The 22403-nt window shown below is 39.8% G+C and overlaps 1 protein-coding gene across 1 annotated transcript in view; it reads right to left on the bottom strand.

The window, feature by feature from the left end:
- The window catches only part of wdr18 (WD repeat domain 18), a 78329-nt gene that overhangs the window by 32242 nt on the left and 23684 nt on the right, over nucleotides 1-22403 (bottom strand). Inside the window, exons 4-5 of the mRNA XM_058401666.1 lie at nucleotides 21925-22066; nucleotides 5947-6090 (exon numbers count right to left, since the gene is read on the bottom strand). Of these exons, the coding sequence (XP_058257649.1) occupies nucleotides 5947-6090; nucleotides 21925-22066 (286 nt within the window). The remainder of the gene's footprint in view (nucleotides 1-5946; nucleotides 6091-21924; nucleotides 22067-22403) is intronic.

Raw genomic sequence — 22403 nt, 5'->3', positions numbered from 1 at the left:
ATAAATAAATGGTATATGGGTCAGTTAGTTCCTAACACCAGTGTTTTCCTAACCCTAACCCTGTTATTTTGGCCTTGTTCTGCCCTGAAGTTCCCTAGATCCATTAATACCTCACACTATATCACATCACATCACATCACCTTTAACTAACTGCCCTGTTTGTGTGACTTGTTCCTGACGAACTCTGGGGCATCATATACATACTCTACTCCATCTTATACATGACCCTTTGCCTTTACTCACGCTGTGTGGACCAACCTGGGGCCAGAACACCAAAGCTACAAAAGGATTAAATTGTGTATGTGCAGCTCTCCAGCCTTCTTGCAGGAGCTACAAACACGTACACACATGTAAGTAAGTACTATTTGCTGTGGCATTGTGGGACTATTTCTTAATTTTCCATGATTATGTACTGATGTTGCATTGATTTAATAATTTATGACCTGCTTATTCATGATATCAGGATGTATATCTGTATCTGCCTTTACTTTCATTCATATCTATCTGTTTTTTTGGGTCACAATGGTTTTGCCTTTTTCTCTTGTTTTTATGCTTTTCCCCTCCCCTTGAGGATGATGTATATTGTCTCAGGTATATCCTTTGCATGCTAAAACAATGGATTTGCCAGGCTCTCTCTGTACACAATAAACATCTCTTTGACCATATTGTGGCTCTCCAGATTCTCCAAGCCCCATGTTTCTTATGAAAATGCAGTGTTTTTGATCGACCAGAAAGAACAGGACACTTTCTGGTCAATGATAATATTGTGTACCTTGATCATGCTCATTTTCAATAATTTAATCTTGTAAATTAAGTTTAATGAATGAAATCATGATTTGATGAAATATATATTACTACACGGAATGTGATCACTAAGACATCAATGGTTGCATATTCCACATCTGGAAAACATTTTTATACCTGCATTGTTGGCAACAGTGAAATTAACTGGACTTACACTGGACCATCTAGTGCACAGCTATAGGAGGGAAATGATTCATAATCACACTCTCAGGTGTAACTCGGGTGAGGATGAGGTTCCCTTTGAGTCTGTTTCCTCTCACAGTTTCTTCCTCACCACCTTGCTTCTGGCTTGCTCATTATGGATAAATCTGAATTTTTATTCTATTTTAAATTTAGTTTGTTGGGTTTACAAGTGAATTAAGAGCTTCGTTCTTCTGTCCTGGATTCAAATTCCTTACACCACAGCCACAGCCTTTTAGCTCGGCTGCTCCATTCCCACGACAGTGCATGCATCCAGGAGGAATTAAAAATAATAATAATAATAATAACAATAATAATAATATATATTTTTTTAATTTCTTTCTTTGCCTTCCTCCATTCTTTCTTTCTTGCTTTATATGCCTTCCTTCATTCTTTCTTTCTTGCTTTCTATGCTTTCCTTCATCCTTTCTTTCTATGCCCCCCTCCCTTCCTTCCTTCCTTCCTTCCTTTCTTCCTTTCTTTCTATGCCTCCCTTCTTTCTTCCTTTCTTGCAATTCCTCCTTTCTTTCAAGCTTTCTATCTTTCTTCCTCCCTCCCTCCCTCCCTTCCAATACTTAAGATGAATCACCACTTTCTAGGTCAGGAATAATATTTCCCTTCTACATAATGCCCCAAACCTAAGCAGCTCAACAGCCAGGTTTCTAGAACAACCGCAGTATGTACTAAGCAGAATAAAGATGGTGTTAATGTAGAAAATCACATCATCCAACATGTTTTAACCTTGACTTTTATCTTCACATGGGAGAACCTGTGGCTCCTGGATACTGAAGGCACAATGTCAGAATGTAACTAAGACCCTGAGCTTCTGTCTGTTAGTGTTAGACTCTGATCATTAAATTTGGACCTGCTTTTACTAGAGTCTAATTTCTAAACGGGTCTAAACCTGTATGTACGGGTTAACCTCCTACATCCTGGCGTCCACATACTTGGACATCACATTTTTGGTTGTGTGCACCATAATACTTAATTCTTTGTAACTGGAACCTGTTGTACACAAAAGAAGTGGCTTCATATTCAAAGATAATATCTGGTTATTATATTTATTGGTTCCTCCTAACTCCAAACAGGTAGAAGAAATCTAAAATGCAAGCTCAGGTCTCTCAGGTCAAAAGTAGGTTTTGTTTTAATGAGAAACGTTTAATTTAATCTCTTAAACCTGAGTGGCTGCATACTGCATATTATCAGTGTGTTATGTGAGTTACATTCCTGGAAAACATTGAAATTAAGGATTGAAAATGCAAAATAACTAATTAAACACATACACACACACACACACACACAAACAAGCACAAACACACCTACCCACCTGACAGCTGATTTTTGAGCTCAGCAGCCCATAACCCATAGGACAGACCCAAAACAAACATTTTTAAGATATTTGTTGAATTTTTTTTTCTTTGTAAAAATACCAAAATTCTCCGGCAGTCAATTTGTCTGAAAGTATACCACAAATAAATCACCAGATTGAGCTTCTGTCTGGTCGATATATTTGGACCAGCGTGTGTGAATGAGAGAGAGTCATATGAGAGAATCAGCTTTATTAGAGCAGTGTGTGAGCGTGTGTGTGTGTGTGTATGAGCGTGTGTGTGTGTGTGTGTGTTGCCTGAACCCTCAAAGCAGTGTCTTGCGCTCCCACTAAGCAGTAATTGTGCCTGCAACTCAAGTTTAATTCATTTATTTACTTTGGTGAAGAGATGATTTACTCTTGCTGTGATTGATGAAGAAAAGCACAGACTGTGTTTAGCTGGAGAAAATACTGCGCTCTCTGATATCAGTGGCACATTTAAAACTTTAAAAACGGTTTAATCAGAAAATGCCGTCCAATATGTACTCTTGCTTTTGAGTTCTGACTTTAGCGATGTGTTTCTTCGGACATTCACGAGTCACCTGAAAATGTCAGGTGTGAGCATCTACCTGTCTCAGCTGACCGCTAGTGATCATCACCGGAGTCACGTTAATCAATCAGTCCACCAGGATTGGAAAAATTGCAAGGATTCTTCTACTCAACATTTTATTTTGTTTCTTTTTTTCCCTACATGTCAATGTCAAATCGATGTTCTAGAGTTTTGCCTATTTCACTGTATCCCCTTCGTTATTTTTCACAGCTGGCTGATTAAGCACTCAATTCCACATCCCCCTTTAACTCCAATTCCCAGAATCCCCATCTTCCAGTCATACCCATTTCCCTGAACTCTGTCAGTCAGCCTTGTTCAAGTTCTCAGACTAATCTCTCACCTACAGCTCTTTATTATTAATCCCTCCGTTCACTTCTTTTCTTATCTGATACACAAATAATGTTTAAAGTAGAATCAGAAAATAGATAAAGTAGTTAAAAATAACTGCATTAGTTAATCGCTTCAGGATTTTGGAGCTATTCCTGATTGTTACAGCCACAAATGCTTGATTTTTGCTGCTTTTCCCCCTGAAAATGTTCAGTGCTTTTTTTGAGATTGGAAACAGAATTCATTTTTTTTTTAACTCCCATTAGTGAAGACACATATGTAATGACTGTCTATGAAAGCTGTACTCATGTTCTATACATGTGATTAAGACGGTTTTGGCTGAATGTGTGCTGTAATGTCGGCACAGAATCGGTGATCATTTCAAAAGGTTCTCAGCATTGTACAGCATTTCATTTCTGCACTCACGAAACTGCAAAAATCCTGCAGGGACTGATTAATACTAGATTAATACCAGAGGAGAATGAATCAGGAAGCAGCCTTTGTAAATCTTTAAATCTTATGTTGTGGTCTTTGTGGGTTGAAATTGTGATCATCTTACCCCAGAGTCTGAATTTCCAGCACAGGCCTCAACCAAACAGACATGAAAAAGACTCGAAGCTTCCAATATCACAAACCCGAGTATCGACCCGAATGCTTTCAGTGATTTAACTGAAAATTCCCTTTGATGCCGTGTTCCTGTGGAAAGGTGGATTGAGGTGAAGGCGCAGAAGAACCGTCTCTTCGCGGCCAAGGCTCTTTCTGTCATTCCTTCCTCTTTATCGCAATGTAAAGCTTTTCTGCAACTAACCTTCACACGTCAGAAAATACAAAAATGGGGGGAAAAAAAATCCAAGCTGAACACTCTTTTAAAGAGATGAACCTGTCAGCAGTGAATCAGCAGCGGTGAAGGAAGACACGAAGGGCCTGTGTGCTGAGCGAAACCCTTCACCTATTCAATTTCCTCTTGAATGAAAATAGCAACAGTTTACTTGTAGGACTTCAGGTTCACACAAAGTTGGAGGACAAATGTGGATTTGTGAAGAAATGACCTTGAGCTGGAGAGACTAATAGTTAATCACAGCAACGGCTCACTTGCAAGGACTTGAACAGAAGACGTGCCACATGATCTAAAGCTACGTTCACATGTACTGGTCCAAGTCGCTGTACTACAAAGTCTCCAGTAGGTGGTCCTACTACTGGTTGCCATGGTAATAATAACTCTGCAGCTAGCAAAATCAGGAGGGAGGTTTGGTGTTTGTGTTTATAAAAATCTATCGGTAGATATCTGCATCATATGATACGAGACGAAGGTGAAGCAGCGTGTGCTCTTTGCCACATGATCACATGCGCTTCACTCTCATTGGTGGTATCTGGACCGAGTCGCTCCATATTTGCAAATAATTCTGGAAGTTTCCGGAAGCTCTCATTGAAAATGAATGATCTACAGGTCGCATTGTCTCTGCGAGTCTCTGTATGTGTGAACAAGCTGAGTTTTTGAAACAGGGAGAAAACAACTGTTTATAATTGCTAGAACTGACTGGTCTTGCAGAATGTGTATTAGTGAAGGCACATACATGCTGTTTTATAGACTTAACAGACGAACACAGAGAGGCAGCAGTCCTCTGCTAGGGGTCACGGCTTCATCACATCACCTGAGTGTGTATTACTTCCATATAACAGCAGTCTGTTGTGTAACTGGCAAATTAAACAAAAGTGTAAATTATGAGAACGTGTCGACTGGAAAGTGAAGTGTGACTTAAAGTCGATCCTGCTGTGTGAGTCAAGTGCGAAGTTACTTCACCGGATGTGGTGCTACAGGGTCTCAAGTCAGTATATCATTTAAAAAGAACCAGAAAAGAATCAGATTTTTTCCCCAGCAACGTTTCATTCGGTGTTTATTAGAAAAGGATTTCTTGCCAGTTTAACTGCAGCTACACTACAAATGTTACCTGCCTGTTGTCCATACACATCTGCATTGCATCCACCTCACATCAGTCGCCTTTACACTCACGCATATCTATTCCAGTCCCTCCTGGATTTTACAATTTTGTGATCGATGCAAAATTAACAAACACTGCATGGTACAGAGGAGCTTGTAATGGCCCGAGACGTGTCGTGTGACATCACCACAACACACATTCCCCCCAAAACCCTGTTCGATTAGTGTGCGTTGAACACCAGTACAGCTCTCAGAGACCGTAAATACACACTGTCTTCACTGGTAGGAGTTAAAATGAAGAATCCTGTGATTGCAATGTTCCAAAAAAAGCATAAGAAACTCTTGAGGAAAATGTGAAAAAAGCAAAATCACAAAAAAACTAATGATTACAGAAACAGTCATATATCCATCTATTTTTTTATGGATAAAATTATAACCTACTCATACTTGAGTGAGGTTTAAGAGCAGCAGATGAGAGACGAGTATGTGTTCATCCTTAAACACAGCTTATCCTTTAAACCTTGGGCATGTTTACTTTACACAAGAAATAATACCAGGCTTTTTTTGGGGGGGATTTTTCATGACTGTGGGTAACTTGCTACCTGCCTGTTGTCCATACACATCTGCATTGCATCCACCTCACATCAGTCGCCTTTACACTCACGCATGCCTAATCAATTTAATGAAATCTTTATATTAAATTCACACGGACATACACACAGAACCCAGGAAGCTTACAAAGCTATTTAAATCAAGGGCAAATAACACACACACACTCACCGTGTTACAGAGGGACACCTGAAAGATATTTCCATCACTTCCTCCACAGAACAGGAAGAACTCACAGGGGTCAAGGGTCACAGACATGATGCTGACGTCAAAGAGGACTGACATAAGCATCTCTCCGGAGGAAATTTCCCACAGCTGTAAAAAGACATTAAGGAAAGACACTATATAAGTACATAAGATTATATATCAACAGTCTTGTGTTAGGATAGCTACAGTTTATTTTAATAGTTCTCGTTATCATCAACAAGACAGTTGTTTGCACCGAACGTGCTGTTGCGCCGCCTTCTGTAGAAAGATGACCAGTTTCATTTGCGTAGCTTAATGGTTAAGGTGTTGGACTACTTATCAGTAGGTTGGGAGTTTGAATCCCAGGTCCACCAAGCTGCTACTGCTGGGCCCCTGAGCAAGGCCCTTAAGCCCCAACTGCTTAGTTGTATATAATGAGATAAATGTAAGTCACTCTGGATAAGAGCATCTGCCAAAAGCTGTAAATGTAAATTTTATTTTATATTACTCTGAGGTGATATGAAGCAGATGCCTCGCCCCTTACAATTATTCTATTTTTAACAATTTTTCCACTTTAGCTGTTGTGAGTGAACATCTTTACTGAATGTGCTCTAGATCTAATGGATGGATGGATGGATGGATGGATGGATGGATGGAAGGAAGGAAGGAAGGATGGGTAGATAGACCCCATCCCCATTCACACTTTAGCCCTACTGAAGTTTAAATCAAATCTAGGCTCATGTTTCATGGTGAACCATGCTTTTGAATCAAACCACAGGATTGTAGAACTTTTGACGGTTTTTGTTTCCCTCAGCCATTTCCGCACTGATCCGGATTTTGGTTGTTGCTCATTATCATACTGGAAGATCTGGCGTAACCTCCTGACAGAGGCAGAGAGAATTTTTATAGTCATGAGTCTTCACAAGAGCCTTTGAACCACCAGCTTCAAAACATCTCCTAAAGCAGCAACGGTCCACTGTCAGGAGCTTTACCTTGTGTGCACTCCCATGTGAATCATGGTGTACCATTTCCATTCTCTAGAAGAGCTTCAGAGTGCCAGGAATTCTGGAGCATTCTTCTAAAATGATCAGCCCACCCCAGGCTTTCTTTGTATTTGGTTTAGAAGATGAAGGATGGTGACGACGATGATGAAGCAATGAAACAAAATAAATACGGAGATAACAAACCCCAGAAACAGGATTGAAGGAAAGCCCTGCTCTCTATCACCTTGGAAGACTAAGAGCGATGAACCATCTGACGCTGAAGACAATAAATATCAGCCTGCTCTGCATCGCACATTTCTGTTCCAACCTGTTCCCCAAATTAATGACTCGACAGATCTAATTATTTAGAGATGATAATACGTTTGCCAAGAACTTTGATGGTGGGTCATTGTGCCCTGAGCCAATATAATATAGGCTTAGAGGAAGTGCTGACGAGAAGGTTTTAAAAGTCTAGAGTAGGAATGGAAGGCTTATCTCATAGAGAGGTAGGTTAAGGCCATTCATCCTCCTTTAATCCAACTCACAGACTACCTTTTCAAAGCCAAAAGACAGCTTGGAGAGTTAAAAGAAATCCAACACGCATATCTAAAGTCTACTGGGTAAAGATTAAGAAGCCGGAATGGCCACATCGGAATTCCTAGCTGCCCTTTTTTCCAGTCCGATTTTTAATCAGACTGCAGTTCTTACTGACACGGCAGTAGTTTTTTTTTTTTTACCTCAGATTCCTCGCCAGGAGAGCCACAGAGTCGTGATCGGGTTCCTTCGGACACTAACTATAAGATTATAGAGTGTTCCAGCGTTCCCTCTTTGGCATAGCTTCCACAGTTCAGAGTGACGGATGGGCCATCATAAAGGAGACAAACCGACCATAAAATAAAGCTGGGATTGGACTAATAATTGGAGGAGATCAGTGTGACGACCTCGTCATAAAACAAAAAGTGCTGAAGCCGAGCGGAGGAAGAACTGGTGTGTCTTTCGCCCTCTGAAAGGCAAACGCTACCTTTATGTAGAAAGTTTAAAGGAATCAGGAATCAACAGGATTCAAAGTCGGAAAGATTCAGCTTGTTTGTAATGCTGATGATCTGACAAGTAAAAGCTTGTAGCACTGTAAACTTCCGATTTCAATACTTTAAAGACTCAGAAGATCCTAATTCGAGATGAAATCGCTGAAAATACCCTCGGTAGACTTGAATCAGGTCTCGTTTCTATATCTAGAGTCTTCTGTATTTTACAGATTTTGACAATTTTACAATTTTGCTCGAGACGTCCTGCAAAGAAGAATGGAAGAAACTGCCCCAAAATAGGTGTGCCAAGCTTGTAGCATCGTACTCAAAAAGACTTGAGGCTGTAATTGGTGCCAAAGGTATTGAGCAAAGGCTGTGAATACTTATGTACATGTGATTTTTTTTTTTTTTTTAATTTATTTTTAAAAATTTTCAAAGATTTCAAACAAACTTCTTTTACATTCTCATTATGTGGTATTGTTTGTAGAACTTTGAGGAAAATTTTAATCCATTTTGGAATAAGGCTGTAATATAATAAAATGTGGAAAAAGAGAAGCGCTGTGAGTACTTTCCGGGTGCACTGTATATATAATTTCTATTTTATTTGTCCGCTTCTTTAAGTCTGTTCTCTGTGATGTGATGCAGCATGGCGTGAAGCATCGTTTTCTTATCACTGCATGATCTGGACTATGATCTTCCACTTATAGCTCAGCAAATAAACTGTAAAATAAATGAAACCCTGCAGTCATTTAGCTACGGTTACAAGGTTTAATTTATTAATGAGCGACACGTCGCGCATTTAAACCGTTTATAGTTAATGTTGTGAAACATCAGAGAGAGATGTTAGTTCCTGTTCTCGATTACTGCATGCGATAAACAGTCATCCCTTCACTAGTTTCACCAAATCCTTCCTCTCTTCTCTCTGTTTTAGCAGGCTGTGATTTTACAGAGAACCCGGAAAGTTAATCTCCTCCCTCATGAAGACTTTCCTGTTTTGGGAATGGTCTCTTCTGACTCGCTTGGGAACAGTGGGAAAGTTTCTCTTCTTCTCTTCTCTGCAAAACAATGTGCTCTCTTTCCTACGATAACTGTTAAATAAATAAATCCTAACCAAAAACGTCACCAGATTAAGGATGGGAAGAACCGTTAAACAAGATGTATTTAAATCTGCTGATTATTAGTTTTGGATTATGTACAAGTAAGTCCCTGTGTATGAACTGTTTCTATAGCAACAATCATTTATTAGAAGGAGTGTTTTAAAATGAAAATATTGTTCATGTTACAGGCAGGAACTACTGTATGAGCCGCTTCAGAGTACAGTAATGATGCGCAACTTCTGACCAAGCAACTTTACTGGAATATATTAATTCAGGACTTCCATACTTCTATCCATCCATCCGTCCATCATTCCATCCATCTATCCGTCCATCCTTCCATCCAGCCATCCATTCATCCATCCATCCTTCCTTCCATCTATCCATCCATCCATCCTTCCTTCCTTCCATCTATCCATCCTTCCTTCCATCTATCCATCCTTCCATCTATCCATCCTTCCTTCCTTCCATCCATCCTTCTATCCTTCCTTCCGTCAATCCATCCATCCATCCTTACATCTATTCATCCTCCTTCCATTAATTATAAATTTAAAATGATGACCATCCCTAATGAGCAGGTCAGAGGTGATGGTGATGAGGAAAATTTCCCTGAGACGATATGAGGAAGAAACCGTGAGAGAAACCCGACTCAATAGGAAACCTCATCCCTCCACATTATAAAGTCTCTATAACTAAAGTTTAAGCCCAGATCTACTCAGAATCATATAAACAGACATTAATAAATGCTAAATGTAAATAAATAAAGCTGCCATTAATAAATAGGTGATTTTTGATAAAACAAAAAAAAAAATCCATCATCACACAATCTACTATTATATCCAGTTTTCTGTGAAGATACAAAATCCCTCACAGTCATAATAATTTAAATATATTCTAAAAAAAACAAAAACAACTATATTTCTATAAAGAACATTCAGGAACTGTGTTTATTATAACCATTACAACCATGAAACACTGTCCTGTACTACTCAAGATCTCAATATAACTAATCAAGAAATAAAATTAAACCTTGCTCTCGGGGTCCTGGCATTACAATTAGCAATTCAATTCTATTTGTATGTTGATTTTAACAAGGGACAATGTCACGAAGAAGCTTAAGAGAAGTGATAATTCAGGATATAATTACATAAATATCATTATAAACAACGTTTATCCTTGACGAGCAGGCCAGAAGTGAGGGTGGTGAGGAAAATCTCCTTGAGACGACATGAGGAAGAACCATTTCATGTGTCCATTTTCCTTCTGTAATATTAGGGAAGAGTTCTGGTTATTGAAGAGCAGAAGTTGCATCTTCTCTGTCCAGTCGTGTTGGTCAGGAAATCAGTGAGTCAGATTGTATTCAAATCAAGTGCAAGAGGCATGCATGGAATTTTCCACGAGACAAGCATCATAAAGACACTCCAATCTCAGTGATTTATGAGGAGATCATTTATCTGATCCTTTGCAAATTGATCATAATTACTACAGCCGTCCTCCGCCAGCATTACTTAATAGACATATGTCTGTTATGGATACCGTGTCTCATTCAAACTGGATGATTAAACGCTTTATATTGTGCTCCGAGTGAATTTTTCCCTTCGTTTTTACATACTGTTTAAAAACCACAGACTTTATCTATGTCAAGTAACAGATTTATTTGGATAACTCGCTGGGATTGGCCCACGAATGAAATTTAAATACGAGACAAGCCAATGCCTCACAGAAAGGATTCTATTTAAATAACTTGCCGTCATTCTACGGTGCCGGCCAATAAACATACAGCACACACGAGCTACATCTCAAACTGCGTATTATTCTTCTAAGGAGAAATGATTACCGAGGTAAGAGAACACAAGCCACTGGAGAGGTTAAAAAAAAAAACAAAAAAAAAAAAACATAGGCATGATTTTTCGGGAAAATAAAATCGCTTGAGATGAAGATGTGAATCAGGAACAGCACAAATCATACAATCATAAATCAAACAGACGGTTAGACAATTACGTTAATATGAAAATGTAATATCCATAAAAAAAAGAATAGGACTACAGGAAGGTGATGGTTGGGAATTGGTCTGCTGCCTCTAATCAGGTTCTGCTCGACAGTAAAGGTGACGCAGGAAACCTATTTATTCCCCATTCATTAGGTTCTCCAATGGCTTGACTCATGCGACCTCTGGCTCAGATGTAACAAACTGCATCGGACAGAATCGTTCATCTCCAGCGACAAACACGCATCTACTAGAGCTGACGATCCCGAACACCAGACACCCAGCTGATGACAAATGTGCGACAGCCAGAAGAAATTAAACCCGAAAAATTATTGAGCTGATTGATGAAAATAGCTGCCAACGACACTCTGGGTGCTTGGGACAGACAGAGGAAGGCTCGCTGTGGAGAACATGGAGCCTTGACAAAAAACATATGCCGTTAAAATTTGTGAAAATAAATTAATATTTATGATGTATATGTAATAAAATATGTAATAAACACTTAAGAAAAAAACTCAATTCTATAAAAGCACAGCTACAGCCATGCCATGTCAGGTCAGCTAGCGTTGGTGCTGCATCTCTCATTCTTTTTTGTATTTGTTTCTTGACCACATACAATCCTCTCCACACACTTCACAGTTATTTCACCCAGGATTCTACTACTGAGTCAACTCCACCATCTGACCACGTTAATACGGCTTAAACTTGTTAATATCTGAATTCTATTGTTCAGAGATTAGATTCTGATTGAATCTAATGAAATATAGAAATATAGTACTATAGTAGTGAATGAAATATAGCAGGTCACTGAAAAGCTGAGACGCTCAGCATGTGTGTCTAGAAAAGTAGCCTGTAGAGGCCACTAGTAAATGTATTTCAGCTGCCCGTCATAACAGTAGACTTAAAAAAAAAAAAAAGAAGAAAAAATAGTTGACAAAGGTAAATATATATATATATGTATGTATGTATATATATATATATATATATATATATATATATATATATATATATATAGAGAGAGAGAGAGAGAGAGAGAGAGAAAAATTGAATTGAATTGAATTTTATTTGTATAGCACTTTTAACAATGGAGTTTCCATAATGTTCATTTATGAACATTGTCTTTACCTAAATGAACATCGTCTCAAAGCAGCTTTACAGAACACAAACATGTTAGACAAAATCATCCCTAGTGAGCAAGCCTGTGTGTGCTCCTGGTTGATTTTGCTATTTTCAGGAGCTGACTGGAAAAAAATGGCCTTCGACACCGTCTTTATGTCTGACAAATTTCACGTATCTGGGAATAAAATATCCGGAGATATTAAATCCTAAACATGGTTTTCTGCATGCATTTATCATACAATGTGATCAAATCTTCATCTAAGTCAAGGGTATCAAGACACATATGCCTAAATAATAAAACAACAAAAACAACATGTCTTATATGTCTTATATCATGTCATGATATTGAAAACAACAATAAAAACCTCATAGTGCTTGTGGAAAAAGTATGTGAACCTCAAAAAAGCTAGAGTCAGGTGTTCGAATACCTGGAGTCTTGTTAAGAAAATAAGTTAGGAAGTGTGGACAAGAGCTACTTTGACTGATAAAAAAACCCACCTGAACATTTCGAGTTTGCTCCACACAAGAAGATGCTTATTGTGAGCCATGCCTCGTCAAAAAGAGCTTTCAGAGGATCTACGATCAAGAATTATTGATTTACATGAAGCTGGAAAGGGTTACAAAGTGATTTCCAAGAATTTAGAAATTCACCAGTCTACAGCACACAATCTATAAATGGAGACGCTTTGGGACTGTGGCTAGTCTACCAAGCAGTGGGCGCCCAATTAAAATGACCCCAAGAGCACGACGAAGACTCGTCAATGAGGAAAAGACACAACCCTGAGTGACAAATTTATGCAGCAAACCATGACAATCCAAAAGGTTCACATACTTTTTCTTGCCACTGTATATTAAAGTTATATTAATGGTGAATAACTACATAATTAATTTAATTTTGTTCTTCCTTGTAATTGACATACAGAAAGAGGACCACAACAAAATTGATTTTACACACGTCTGGATCTGTACTGTTAGGATGAGGACGATTCTTCCAAAAGATATTCACACAGATGGTGTTTCCACCCATGATGGTGATGGAAAGCAGTAATATCTAATGCATCAGGCCAAAATGGCTTAGAGAGGTTTCCCATCAGGACAGACTGCTGTATATTTTATTACAGCATAGAGGAATTACTTTGTACTGATTGGCAGGGATTTTTTTTTCTTCTTAGAGGGCAAGTAGACCTGAACCCATGCTGGCAAAATGTTTTCAAAGCATAACTCAATCTGTTCTTCAGGAAAAAATGGAGAATTTGCCCAAATCAGCTACTGGCAGTGAGCAGAGTCTGATTTATTCTTGTATATAAGCATTGTTTCAAAATCTGCCTCACATCTGAGTGAATATTTAGAACAAAGTCTAAAACTAAGCATCTGAAATCATCATCATCATCATGGTTAAGAAAAATGCACTGATGGTCCATGTAAGATTTATAACCAGCAAAAAACAAAAAACAAAAAAAAAAAACAGGAATAGCAATGAACAGGGCAGGTGCCTCGAGTCCCTCACCAATCATGAGCAATCAGGCATCTCGGTGTGAAGACAAAGCAGCTTTGACAACGTACTCGCACTCTGAATTCCAGCTCACCTCTCCAAATCAGAGAGAAACATGAGAGTATGGAGCTGTCGGAAGCCCTGCTGGCTGCGCAGGAACACAAGGAACCGTACCAGCATTATCTTCTGAGATGAAAAACAGAGCTAAAGCCATGGCAGCAGAAACATCTGAGAGGATCTGAAAAACATGTAGCTTCTTTACGACACACGTGACTGCAATCTGTAATGAAGTTGTTTTCATTTGGCCTTTCATTAGCTGCGATCTATCCTGTAATTAGTACAGGTCTGGGGTTCACCTCCCGGTTAGTAGAACTCATCCGCAGTGTGTGTTACTGTACTCCCCAATCTCAAACAGGAATAAAGTAAGTTTGATATTTATACAGTCCCAACGTCTGGCAGGGTTTCAAAAAAGCTCTCATCGGACATTGTGGGAGTCATTTATTATTCGAGCTTGTCGGGTTAGTGTAGATGTGAGAGATCAGGACCATTTGAAGAGAAACACTGGTCTCTGTGCCGGAGGAATAAACCTGGCAGATGTGTGCCAGCTACAGACTGGGGTTGAGTTACTCAGCATGTTTTTCACACTTCAGGCCGGGTTTTAAACCCTGCTTCTATCCCTGGATAGAGAGACGTTTCACACTCGTCATGTAGAAGCAGGTCTACACTGAAATTCTGAGATGTCTGAGAATCTTTCCTTTCCTTCCTTCCATTCGTTCCTTCTTGCCATCCTTCCTTCCTTGTTTCCTTCCATTACTTCCATTCCTCCTTCATTCCATTCTTTCCTCCCTTCCATTCTTTCCTTCCCTCCTTCCTTCCTTCCCTTTCACTCCTTCCATTCCTTCTTTGCTTATTTTTTTCCATCCTTTGTTCCTTTCATTTATTCCATCCATTCTTTCCTTTCATTCCTTCCATCATTCATTCCTTCTATTCTTTTTTACCTTCCCTTTCTCAATCTCTTCCCTTTCTCTTCCCTTCCCTTCTCGCCCTCTACCTCTTCTCCTTTTATTCCTCCTCTTCCCTTCACTTCCTTTCCCTCTTCCACCTCCTTTCTCTTCCTTCCTTCCTCCCTCCCTCCCTCCCTTTCATTTTGTCCTTCCTACTTTTCATACTGTCTTACAGATAAAATCGCACCACAGCTCAAATTTTAGCCAAACACTTTCAGCCTTTTTGCCGAGGGCTGAAACATGACATATCCTCCCTGGAAACGTTATCTACATAAATGGCTACATAAAGATTTCCCTCATAGGGATTTCAGTATTCACTCTTTCTCATATTTTCCAGTCTGTGTTAATGTGGCTTTTGAACACGCTGGAGCTTTAACTTATGGGTTTATGTAAGATTTCTCTCCGCTTGCTCATACCTAGCAAGGTGTCTATGGGGTAAAATATGAGCGGGGGGGGAAACAAAAAAGCTACCAATTTATCAGGGCCAAAACTAGATGTTGTAAGGACATGAGGACATACAGCAGGAGGAAGTGGCAACAAATCACCCTAAAATTATTTTCACACTAATGTAAAGCCTCACAAACAAACACTAGAAAATGTCTTTACCACCTTTCAGCATCTACCAGCAGCTTGGGCCGTATTATTCTGTAACATGGTGATGTTTCTGCCAACATACCAGACATCTCATTTCTCCAGTTGTACTTCGTGACAAGCAAAGGAAAGCACTCTGTGGCCCCCGGTTGTCTGTATTCGTCTGGTTGTCTGTATTCGTCTGGCCTTTAACAAACACTATTGCACCTTTCCTGTCATTTCTCCTCACCTGGGCTCTCTGTTGAACATCCCTCATGATTCAGGTGAAACATTAAGGAGGTTCATGGACTTGATCTCTACGGTACTTCAAAAAGCACCTGTGTGTCTCGTACATATAAACACTAGGAGTCTTTTCCAGCCACATGTCTAGAGGTTAAAAAACTCATTCCTGCACGCTCGGAAAATCAGTCATGGCTAACAGGCTTGATTACTTCACCTAATCCTTTCACAGCAATGCTGGCACGAAGTCCAAACAATCTGTGTCACACCGTGAGGTCACACATGTCCAGAATGCACAAGTGACGGAACGACAGCAGCTGCATCACCTTATAGTTTATAGCTATCTATTTCCAGTTCATTAGCAGCCTGTCAATTAGAAATATAATTCTATTTCCGCTGTAGATGTAACTTAACTTTCAGTTTGGTGATGAAAATGCTGTTTACAGTTGAATTAATTTACCAATATTTGCTTGAGCAATTTGTGTCCCATTTAAGCTGAAGGTTCCATCATAGGTCATAATGGAAACTGCAGTCCCATCCAAAAATTTCTCAAAAATATTCCCCATAAATACAACCATCAGCCATAACATTAAAACCACCTGCCTAACAGCTCGGACTCATCGAGTAACGAACTCCAAAAAACCTCTGAAGGTGTGCTGTTGTATCTGGCACCAGGCTGTGAGGTGGGTCTGTATGGATTGGAGGTGTTTGTCCAACACATCCAACAGATCAGTTTAAGATCTGGGAAGTTCGGAGGTCGATATTTTGAAGTCTTGTTCCTCAAACCATTCCTGAAGAATTTTGTTCTGAGAGCTTAAAGTCGAAGTTAAAATAGATAATAAAAAAATCATCATTAAAAAAAACAATATGAATTTGTGGTACAGTTATATCAGAAAGTGTTATGAAATTATAATTATTAATTATTAATAAAATAAAAAAAACATCCCCAGGAATTTCTATCTGAGAACAATAGCAACAATGTGCTGAGTTTTTTTTTTTTTAATGACCATATCAACTGTACAATTAAATTATACTGATAATTTGATGTGCTCATGCAGACATCAGCAGGAGCAGTGATGGCACAAATTTGCTATTTAATAATTGAAGCCACAGACTGACATTCAATATTGGCATGTTAATAACGCATGAGTAAGAGTGTGGTGATCTCGAGAGGCGAGGAAATCACGGCCATGCCGAAAAGTATCATTCATCATCTCGGCTGATGTCACTAATGATACCTCAGTAAACTAGGAAGTGGTGGACTGATAACACAGTGAAACATCCCAGTGTGGTTTATAAATACACAGATCAGGCATAACATTATGAACACTGACACGTGAAGTGAATAACACTGATGATCTCCTCATCATGGCACCTGTTAGTGGGTGGGATATATTAGGCAGAAAGTGAACATTTTGTCCTCAAAGTTGATGTGTTAGAAGCAGGAAAAATGGGCAAGCGTAAGGATTTGAGCGAGTTTGACAAGGGACAGATTGTGATGGCTAGAAGATTGGATCAGAGCATCTCCAAAACTGCAGATCTTGTGGGGTGTTCCCCGTCTGCAGTGGTCAGTATCTATCAAAAGTATCCTTTAAGTCCTGTAAATATCCTTTAAGTCCTGTAAGTTACAGGACTTAAAGGATCTGCTTCTAACATCACTAACACCTTTTAACACCTTCAGGGATCTAGTGGAGTGATGGGTCAGCCTTGATGGGTCAGGGCTGTTTTGGCAGCAAAAGGGGGACCAACACAATATTAGGTAGGTGGTCATAATGTTATCCCTGATTGGTGTATAAGCACTACTGGAAAGACCAATCAAATAAAAACGCTGTATAAAAATACTTCAATAACTCTTCTACTGAAAATCAGTTAAATGAGATGCTGATTGGAGGAAATTTATATCTAATCTCATAAATCCATCTCTCTATCTCTTTATTTTAACAGTACTTCACTGGCTGTTGTAGTAGCTTTCAGAGAGAAACTGAAAAAAAAACCGCTTGATCACTATAGAGCAGCCTATGAAATGTTCTTAAAGATGACTTTGTTGGCCTTTGAACATCAATATTATGCATTTTCTGCACTAAACACTGTTACCAGACATGTATCTAATAATCTCTGCCGTGTCATTATATATATATATATATATATATATACACTATGTTGCCAAAAGTATTCGCTCACCCATCCAAATAATCAGAATCAGGTGTTCCAATCACTTCCATGGCCACAGGTGTATAAAATCAAGCACCTAGGCATGCAGACTGTTTTTACAAACATTTGTGAAAGAATGGGTCGCTCTCAGGAGCTCAGTGAATTCCAGCGTGGAACTGTGATAGGATGCCACCTGTGCAACAAATCCAGTCGTGAAATTTCCTCACTCCTAAATATTCCACAGTCAACTGTCAGCTGTATTATAAGAACGTGGAAGTGTTTGGGAACGACAGCAACTCAGCCACGAAGTGGTAGGCCACGTAAACTGACGGAGCGGGGTCAGCGGATGCTGAGGCGCATAGTGCGAAGAGGTCGCCAACTTTCTGCAGAGTCGATCGCTACAGACCTCCAAACTTCATGTGGCCTTCAGATTAGCTCAAGAACAGTGTGCAGAGAGCTTCATGGAATGGGTTTCCATGGCCGAGCAGCTGCATCCAAGCCATACATCACCAAGTGCAATGCAAAGCGTCGGATGCAGTGGTGTAAAGCACGCCGCCACTGGACTCTAGAGCACTGGAGACGCGTTCTCTGGAGTGACGAATCGCTCTTCTCCATCTGGCAATCTGATGGACGAGTCTGGGTTTGGCGGTTGCCAGGAGAACGGTACTTGTCTGACTGCATTGTGCCAAGTGTAAAGTTTGGTGGAGGGGGGATTATGGTGTGGGGTTGTTTTTCAGGAGCTGGGCTTGGCCCCTTAGTTCCAGTGAAAGGAACTCTGAATGCTTCAGCATACCAAGACATTTTGGACAATTCCATGCTCCCAACTTTGTGGGAACAGTTTGGAGCTGGCCCCTTCCTCTTCCAACATGACTGTGCACCAGTGACCAAAGCAAGGTCCATAAAGACATGGATGACAGAGTCTGGTGTGGATGAACTTGACTGGCCTGCACAGAGTCCTGACCTCAACCCCATAGAACACCTTTGGGATGAATTAGAGCGGAGACTGAGAGCCAGGCCTTCTCGTCCAACATCAGTGTGTGACCTCACAAATGCGCTTCTGGAAGAATGGTCAAAAATTCCCATAAACACACTCCTAAACCTTGTGGACAGCCTTCCCAGAAGAGTTGAAGCTGTTATAGCTGCAAAGGGTGGACCGACGTCATATTGAACCCTATGGATTAGGAATGGGATGTCACTTAAGTTCATATGCGAGTCAAGGCAGGTGAGCGAATACTTTTGGCAATATAGTGTGTATATATATATATATATATATATATATATATATATATATATATATATATATATATATATATAATATATATATATATATATATATATATATAACCACTGCTGGATACAGGTATAAAATAATTCCACCCGTAGCTCTGACTCAACACTTACAGACACTTTGGCAATGTGAACGACGTGACACCAAGCAGTACACAATATACAATTCCCCTAAAATCCGGACATCAAAACTGACCCGGGTGTGACAGACCCTTTTTTTTTTTCTTTTTATATACATATCTTGTTTCACAGGTGGATAAGAAGCTTATCAAAGGCTTCAGCCCAAAAGTGACAGCTCGCCACCACCCTCCGTCAATCACACCACTCTCTGGCCCTCCCACTTGGACATTTAATCTTTATCGTATTGATCTTTTTCTAAGTGACCAACAAAAACCCGGGCACCCAGGAGAGCCGGCTGCAGCGCAGGCTATAAATAGCCGGACAGTGACACGGTTTTATTGTTATGACTCTGTACTCAGAGTCATTGGATTCAGCCCGAAACAATGACTATATGAGATGGTATCCGTTTAGCTGTAATTCAGTGTGTAGTTACAGACTGCAAGTCAGTTTACGAGTATAGAAGCCGCTAATGCACAAGCAGAAGCTCAGACACCTTGAGTTCAATATTTACACATTTACAAGAAAAAAAAATGAAGAAGAGATACATAGGTAAATGCAATTGAATGGATTACTCGGTGATCCAATTTCATTTAATCAAGAGCATCGACTGCTAGCTCGCATTCATTACACTGCAAGGAGGATTTTACAGAGCTTTAAAAAAAAAAAAAAAGAAAAAAAAAAAGCTGGAGGCGGAGGATGCTTATGTTCTTGTTGAAAATTAACCTACTGAACTGCTTAAACAGCAGAGAGGCTTGTAAACGCCTGGTGAGATCTCGTTAAAGTCACCCAACACTTTGTGCAAACAAAATAAAACGGCAAAAACCCACTAGAGCGAAAACACGTCGAAGCTTCTTATACCACACACACACACACACACACACACACACACTAAAAAGTCTGCAGCTTGGTTTCTTTAAACCTGTATCAACATCATGCAATTTAAAGCTTGTTATCATTATTATTTAACTGCAAATCTGATTAATAGGATTAAGGTTAGTGGGCGTGTAATCGTGTTTACAAACATTCAAACCCCTTGAGCTGTTGATGCTACAATAACACAACAAGCTGAATACACAGAGGGACAAAATCACTACACAAATCAGTAATCAGTCCACATGCCAACTTGTTAATGACTCCTGTTAACGAGATTACAGCAGGGTGATGAACACAGAGCAGTCAGAGTTCAGCTTAAAGAAGGCATTGGAGCGGTGTTATTTCTGTGCCTTCGAGTGGACGGTGAACTGCTTGGAAATTAAACAACCTAATTTACAAAATGCAATAAACTGGGATTCAGCCTCTAGAGGATCTTAACTATTATTTCCACTGTATGTGAGTACAGTATAATAACCATGGCATCATTAGCAAAGATAGCCGCTCTGGGAAATTTCATTTCGAATCTTTCCCCATAAAATGTTTTCCGGTTTCCTGAAAATCCCTCTTTTAAAAACGGACACTCTTTTGGAGCAGATGAGCGAACATTAAGTAATACGTTATCCAATATTTTTCACACACGCTTTAATAGAAACGCTTGGTCACTTGCTCGTTTATTTCGATCGTCCAATCGGACAATCCTGAGGCAGCAGGACGATCACACAGATAGAGATGATGACTTTGGTTTTGACGTTTTCATCAAATATAAGAATGGAGAAAAATGTTATCTTGGTGTCTGTGATGTCAGATGTGGCACCAGACAGGATGGTTTGACCATTTAAAAAAATAATAAAATGCTGATCTTCTGAGACAACAGAATGGTGACATATTTCTTGTGCATGACCGAGGTCAAAGGAAAATGACCAGACTGATTTGACAGAGAGGTTATGGTAACCATCGTGAGCTGAATCATGTCTCAGAACCCAACACACAAACACACCAAATCTTAAGAAGGATGAGCTACAACATCATAACACACTCCCTGACCCCAAGAACAGGAAACTGAGGCTATAGTGGGAACAGGATTTTTTTTGTGTGTGTGTTTATCTTATGAATCAGATGTTTCTAATAAATCAGTCAGTGGTTGTATAGATTTATCCTGCAAAAGAGAATATATAAAAAAAAATATATATATATCCACTCTCCATGCATTATTAGGAACACTACAGTATACTGGACAGAGCCTCTCAGTTCTTTCTGGAACGGATTCCACAAGAAAACATTTCTTTGAGACTCTCAGCAGATTCATCAGACCAGGCTAGATTTCTCCAGTCTTCATCTGTCCAGTTTTGATCAGTCTGTGCTCGCTGTAGTCTCAGCTTTCTGTTCTTGGCTGTCAGAACTGGAACCTGAAGTGGTCTTCTGCTGTTGTAGCTCATCCACCTCAAAGTTGCACACTTGGAGATGCTTTTCTGTTCACCATGTTTGTATAGAGTGGTTCTCTGAGTTAATGTAGCTTTCTGTCACTTTTTGAAAGGTCGGGCCTTTTTTTTTGTCCTCAGAACTGATGCTCACTGAATGTAAACTCTTCAGACTGCTGTGTGTGAAAATCCCAGGAGATCATCAGTTATAGAAACACTTGAACCTGCCCTCTTCTGGCACCAAGAATCAAGCCACGACAATCAAAGATCGGCATTGTGATGGTCGACGTGAACATATGAAGCTGTACAGATATCTGTTTTGCTGCCACATGATTGGATGATTAGATAACTGCATGAATGAGTGGATTGCAGGTGTTTCTAATAAAGTGCTCAGGGAGTTTACTGGCCTAAAAATATCTTGGGTCTAGAAGGAAGAAAGTGTGGTGAGCGATTGAATCAGAGGATCAAGTGAATAAAAATCTTTATGGGATTTTGCCACTATTACCACAGATTTTGTTTCTGAACTCTAAACATATTATTTAGATGTGATTTTTAGAATCCTGGTCAAAAGGTTATTCCTCTAAGTGTAAACATTCTTACCTTAACAGTCTGGTCTAAAGATGCAGTGGCCACCCTTGCCTGTGGTCCCATCAGCCCACAGTGGACGTCCGTGATGGGGAGAGAGTGACGTGATAACACGTGCCGTGGCTCTGGGGTGCGAGATGAGTCCAACTGTACGATACTGCAACACAACGGTACCAACATTTTATTCATATAATGAACTCTACATGAGCCTAAATTAGACAAAAGTCAGGAACCAAGCCTTCATAACTATTTTATATCAACTGCACTCTACTCTCAGGGTCACAGTTTCAGTCTTCAAGTCCTATTTGTTCTGTCAAGCCTTTAGTTCTTATTTAGTGCTGCAGATCTGAAGGTCAGTTTTGATGAACTGGATGTTTGGATGCTGTGACATCCCTCTGACACGTTCTCTCGGGTTTGCTGATAGTGGACTGCCTGACCGCCGTATGTCCCAGAGCGCCCTCGGGTCTGTGTTAGCTTCCGGCTCTCCCTGTCAT

The sequence above is a fragment of the Hemibagrus wyckioides genome, linkage group LG10 (assembly GCF_019097595.1).
Source record: "Hemibagrus wyckioides isolate EC202008001 linkage group LG10, SWU_Hwy_1.0, whole genome shotgun sequence".
NCBI lineage: Eukaryota > Metazoa > Chordata > Actinopteri > Siluriformes > Bagridae > Hemibagrus > Hemibagrus wyckioides.
This window is presented reverse-complemented; position numbering and strand designations above follow the sequence as displayed.